At 58.5% G+C, this 6,031-nt stretch overlaps 1 protein-coding gene across 1 annotated transcript in view; it reads left to right on the top strand.

Annotated features, from left to right (window-relative positions):
* Positions 1-5,152: 5,152 nt before the first annotated feature.
* The window catches only part of ATP11A (ATPase phospholipid transporting 11A), a 63,762-nt gene continuing 62,883 nt past the window's right edge, over positions 5,153-6,031 (top strand). The window contains exon 1 of the mRNA XM_044913327.1: positions 5,153-5,215. Coding sequence (XP_044769262.1) covers positions 5,153-5,215 — 63 coding nt within the window. The remainder of the gene's footprint in view (positions 5,216-6,031) is intronic.

The raw sequence follows: 6,031 nt of genomic DNA, 5'->3' as shown, positions 1-6,031 counted from the left end.
CGAAACAGTTACGTGTCCCTGTGGAGAACAGGGCAGCTCTCGCGATGAGTCACCAGCTCTTAAAATGAAGGACCACTGATGTTGGGCCGCTGTCGGGAAGTGAGGGGACGTGTTGGGCAACGGTCAGTCACCCCAGGGGCCCGTGCCTCGGTCCAGCCAGGGCCTGACCTCTCGCCCCCACCCGGGCTTGTGGAGGACGGCGCCCTCCCTGGCGGGCGAGCTGCCCCCTTCCTTCCAATGAGGGGCTTGTGTGCGCCCCAGCAGCCTCACTCCAGGTGACGGGGCGGCGGCACCCAGCGTCTCCTGGGGGGCTACGGAGGTGCCACGTGTCGCATCTGAAAACCGCAAAGACACACGCGAAGTGAATTCCGAGAGTACGTTTATTTCACCCGATACGTCCAAAATGGTATTAACGTGAAGTCAGCATGAAGATTGTTAGGATCTTGCAGGTTCTTGGTTTCCTGCTGAGTCTTCAGATGCAATGTGAGCCTTGGAGTCGGCACCTCTCCCTGGAGTGGCCACAGCTTGGGGTCAGGAGCCTCACGCGGTGAGAGGCGACCCTGTGCCGGTCCCCGGCACGTCTCTCCTGGCCGCACCCGCCACGAACCTAAGCGGGTTCCCTGACTTCCCCTGACCTCTGGGCTTGGATTGCTGTACTGCGGTTATTTTCCCCAAGACTATACTTTGGGGCTCCAGAGACTCCCACCAGACTCCGCCTGTGTGCAGCCGGGGGGCGGGGGGGCTTGCTGCGCCCAGATTCCCGCACACAGTGCTGTATTTCCACACCCAGTCCTGCACATGCCTTCAGCACGTGTGCACTCAGTGTTCAGAAAATCCGTCTACACTGCAGCGGAAGCCGCTAAAAGCCCACGTGTATCCCAGCATGTTCTTGTTTGTGAATTCGGTACATTTGCTTCGTTTTCTGGCTAATTCATCTCTAGAAGGAGAGAATCCGTAGTGGGACATGAATACAGAAATAGTGTGGTTTTCACGCCGGCCTCCTGGGGGCCGGTTTTTACAGCGCTCTGTGAAGAACCAGGGGTTGGCACTTGACTGCTACCCACTGTCCTCAGTGGGGGTTTTGCTCTCACCCTGCCTGTGTCCTCAGCTGCTGGGTGCGGTGTCCCCTTCTGCTGCCCTTGGCATGTCCCGGTGCACGTGCTCGTGGAGCTCTGTGTCTACCACTCTGAACCGTCCGAGTCAGGCGAGGCCAGGGCAGGCTGAAAGTCATTTGTGGCTAGAATTTTTATTTCGATTCTGGACTCAGTAAATTTCAGCTTAGGTCAGCTGACGTTTAACAGTTTCCAGATGGTCAGTGTTTTCAGATGATGTGGAGTATGCCTGGTGCTTTTGTGATCCAAGTGGTTTTGTGTTTAGAAATGTGTTCCTAGCGGGAAAATGCCCCACAGTTGCCTGGGAAGGAAAACTGGCTGACGATGGTAGGAGGTGGTGCTGACAGAGACTCCGGGGCTCAGGTCTGCTAGGAACAGAGGGAGCCACGCGCCGCGAGCCACGAGGTCCAGGCCCTGCCCCCCCCCCGGCTGCCGAGCGGCTGGTGGTTCGCGGCAGAGAATGTTGATGTTGCTGATGCAGCTGGAGCCTGATTTTAATTATTGTACCCCTGCGAGGCCTGCAGAAGCAGGGCGGAAACCAGGAGGTGCGGGCTGTGGAGCTGAGCGCGCAGCGGCGGGCGCGTGGGCCGGGGGCTGGGAGGGCAGGCGCCAAGCGTGCGCCGTCTCCGTTGGGGTGCTGGAACCCTTGCGGAGAATGAGCCAGAAGAGGGCCTGTTTTTAGAAACACCTAAGCTCTGTATTAGCTTCTTACCCATCAAACAGGAAACGGTGCGTTTGAAAGCTATAAACAGACTCGAGAACCATGACTGCTTTGTCATTGGATCCTCGTAACGCGAACGGTGGTTGTCGGGAGGACCACCAAAGAGACTGCGCTCAGGTTACACGCTTCTGTTCCAGCCCCACCGTGTAATTCGGCTAATCGGTTTGGCTTGTTTTAGCGGACATTCGAAACTCCCATTAGGTGACAACACAGGCTGAAATCGATTTCCGGCATATTCTTGACAGTCTCTTGTGTCCTGTGCGCTTTCCGACCATGGCTTCGGGACCCACCCGCATCCTATCGGAGCTCCAGCTGTGCTGGTGAAGGCCCAAGTGCTGCCGTGAGCGGCCATTCGGCCACGTTCTGATGGAATTCTGAGTTCGGAGGCCTCTTGTCCCTGGGGTGGCGGGGCGGGGGTCGTCTGCCTTCTGGGAGGGGCAGCCGCTGCAGCCACAGTCCTGCCCCGAGCTGAGTGGTCCCGCGTGGTCTGTGCCCAGAGTGTGAGCGGACGGTGCCTCTGCTTGGCAGTCCGCCCCGTTTCACTTGGGCAGCAAGTTCCAAGTGCCTCAGCTGCCAGGCATGCTCTTTTGGAAATACCCTGAACTCAGGTTTATCTTTCAGAAAATGCATCTTATGAGAAATGGAACCTTGAGGGGCGCCTGGGTGGCTCAGTTGGTTAAAGCAACTGCCTTCGGCTCAGGTCATGATCCTGGAGTCCCGGGATCGAGTCCCGCATCGGGCTCCCTGCTCGGCGGGGAGCCTGCTTCTCCCTCTCCCACTCCCCCCTCTTGTGCTCTCTCTCTCTCTCTCTCATTCTCTCTCTCAAATAAGTAAATAAAATCTTTAAAAAAAAAAAAAAAAAAGAAATGGAACCTTGAGAACATTATCTGGTTCCCCAAACTGGAGTGAATCTGGTAGAATCCACGTCTCTGCCGTGAGAGGGAAGTGGGGGCGACCCGGCGCAGGGGTGAGCACGCCCGTGACCCTGCAGATTTGGGGGGAGAGCTAACCGGCAGCATTATTGGGATAGAGTTCACATGTCCCAAAATCCAGCTCTTGACAGTGGTTTTTAGTACATTGACCAAGTTACGGGACCACCACAGTGTAGTTTGACAACACTTTCAACATCCAGTTCCCATTAGCACCCACTCCCCCGCCAGCCCCCCGTCGCCTCGCATCTGCCTTCTGTCTGTGGACTTGCCTTCCGGGCCTGCCATGTAGACGGAGTCACGGCGTCCGGGTGTGGCGTCTGTCGCGTGCGGCCAGGGTATGGTCTCATTTCTCTGATGACTGTTGGCCATTTGTAGATCTTTGGGGAAATGTCTATTCAAATCCTTGTACTGGTCTTTTTATTACTGAGTTTGGTCTTTCGTGTGCCCCAGGTACAAATCTGCTATTAGCTACGGTTTGTGAGCGTTCTTGTCGGGGAGCCACGGGGACCTGTGCTCACGGTCCCCGAGGAACACGGGAATCTGTGGGGCGCTCCGGGTCACTGCCCACCAGATCCCTGTGTCCCGAGTGGGTGTCGGACGGTTTCTCACGGTCTCCCAGGCGATGAGGCGCGGGCTGCTCGCTCCCCGCTCCCGTGCCCTCTGGAATGGGCCCTCGGCGCGAGGGCGTTGTGACCACGGCTCTGTCGTTTCCTTGCTGCTCAGGCTGAGGGTGTACAGATGGAGCTCTGCACCTGGAACTTCGCACACAGCGTGGGCCCTGTGGTGCTTTCAGACTCCCACCGGAGCCTTTGTTTCCGGAGCCGTGTGGGGTCCCCTGGCTCCAAGCCCAGCACGTTCTGGCTGTGCTTCCCCTCCCTTCTGAGCAGACAAGCCGGGTGCCCTCGCGGCTTCGTGGGGTTGGCTCTGTGCAGGCCTGCTGGTCACCGCGGGTCCTAGGCCGAGCCTGGGAAGACAGCACGGGGCGTGGGCTTGGCCTTCCATGCACTAAGGTCTGGGGGGGCTCATCACATTTGGCCCCTGTAAGTCTGTCGTCCACGCCTGCACAGCCCTCGGTGACCCAGGGCCTGTGTTAGGGGCACACGCAGGTTCCAGGGTCCCCACCGCCTTCACCACGCTCTGCCCTGCCATCCGGGGGCGAGGGAGAGATTTCACAGCTCTGGGTGAAGCGGGGACCCGAGGGGAGGCAGGTCCCACAGCCACACGGCGTGTGTTCCAAAGTCAGCAGAGGCTTGGGGTGGCTGGTGCGTGCGTGAGGGGTCTGCAGCCTGCTCATCCCCCCAGTCTGTGGCAGCCCAGTGCAGCCTCTGCGGGCCACCCCACCCCCTCCCAGGTCAGCCCCTCCGTCTCTATCCCCAAAGAGAGGTGCCCGGGCAAAGGGAAAGAGCCCGCTCCCTCCGCTGCTGGTGGCGAAGCGTTTCCCTCCTTCCGCGAAGCACCTGGCGGCGAGGGAGTGTGGCCCTCCCCTCTGAAGGGCGCTCGCTCTCCGGGCCCAGCCTGCCATCCCTTCCTCTGCATCCGTCCAGTCCAGCGGGACAGGAAGGGCCGTGAGGTTTCTCCTGGTGTGGGGACACTGCGGTGAAGAGAGACAGGCGGGTAGGTATATTTATTTCAACACTTTGTAGATTTAAAATTAATCGCTGAAACAACTCTGCATTTGTAATTCGGACATGTGACCTGCTATTTTGCTCGGCAGCAGGATGTAAATACCCTTGAAATACTGCGATTTGTAAGGAGTGTTAATCATGTCTCTTGGGAAGATGTAACTGATTTACCGCATTGCGAGTTAGGCGGGTGAAAACGAGGAAGAGCCGACTCTGAGAGGCGGTGCTCGTGGGCTGTAGATTGGCACCTGCCCCGTGGGGTCGTATTTGAGGTGTTCCATGATCATGTGGAAACCGCGCGTGTCCGCTAGACAGTGTGGAGGGTGTGAGTTGGCCTTGATAACGTTCATTCCGCCTCTGCCTCCCTAGGGACGGGGACCCCTCTGGGCAGCAGGCGCCTCCGCCTGCCTAGTGGGGCCGAAAGCCGGTGGCTGGAGAAAGGTTTTCAGGATTTTCATTTTTGTATTAAAAGTTATGTTTTTATGTTTCTTTTTTTTTTTTTTTTAAAGATTTTATTTATTTATTGGACAGAGAGAGACACAGCGAGAGCAGGAACACAAGCAGTGGGAGTGGGAGAGGGAGAAGCAGGCTTCCCTCCGAGCAGGGAGCCCGATGCAGGACTCGATCCCAGGACCCTGGGACCATGACCTGAGCCGAAGGCAGAAGCTTAACGACTGAGCCACCCAGGCGCCCCTTATGTTTCTTTCTTTTCCTGGTTTCTTTATCATGTATTCTTTTTCTACGTAAGTTTGCAAATCTGCGGCCATGAGAAGCCCCCTGGCTGTGTCCGGAGAAATAAAGGGGTATCAGGGGCACCCAGAGATTGACGTATGAAGCTCTTACGAGGCAGTTTAGTCAGCACCCCCGAAATGGGAAGGCCAGCAGGAAGGGGCGTGGGGCGGTGGGGGAGGGCTCGCACGGCTCGGGTGTGGCCTGGCCCTCGTGGCGCCGGGTTCCTGTAGGGCCGCGGGCTCCTGGGAGGGCCACGTCCCGAGTTCCTGCCAGTGAGGGGCCAGCCCGTTCTCTCCCGGGGATCTTGCATTTCCCGAGTCCCTGGTGAGCGTGTCCGGAAACACGGGTGGAGTTAGGAGACCAGGTCGGTCTCCGCCCTCAGTCTGCACGGCTGTCTCGCAAAGCCAGGCCCCAACAGGAGGCCCGGAGGTGGCGTTGGCTGAGGGAATGTGCATGCGTGTGCTGGGGGCGCACCTGGACGCTCCTTACCCCAAGACGGTGGGGGTGGGCAAACCAGTGGTGCGTGAGCAAAAAAACAAACGAGCTGATGTGAGGCTCTCCTGAGCTCAGCCAGCAGAGATGCTGTCACTCACGTAACCCTATCCACGTGGCTTCAGGAGCGCGGCCTCCCCGACCCACAGCGAGAGGGAGGCAGAAGACCCCGGACTCCCGCATGGCTGCCCGCGTCATTTCGTGCTCTGTTCCTTGTCCACAGCTGTGGCTGCAGGCTGTCCTCAGGCTCCGAGGAGCTGCATGAGGCTTGTGTTCAGTGACAGCCGAGCCCGAGCTTTGGTCTGACCCACCCTCCTTCCTGTCCTGTCACACTGACCCCCTGTTCGCACTGCTTCCCGTAGCCCAGCAGGCTTGAGCTGGGCCGCCGGCCTGGGTGGGGGGACAGGACCCTGAGTGAGC

The sequence above is a fragment of the Neomonachus schauinslandi genome, chromosome 3 (genome assembly GCF_002201575.2).
Source record: "Neomonachus schauinslandi chromosome 3, ASM220157v2, whole genome shotgun sequence".
NCBI classification, from domain to species: Eukaryota; Metazoa; Chordata; class Mammalia; order Carnivora; family Phocidae; genus Neomonachus; species Neomonachus schauinslandi.
Note: the sequence above shows the minus strand (reverse complement) of the source record. Positions and strands in the feature narration are given on the sequence as shown.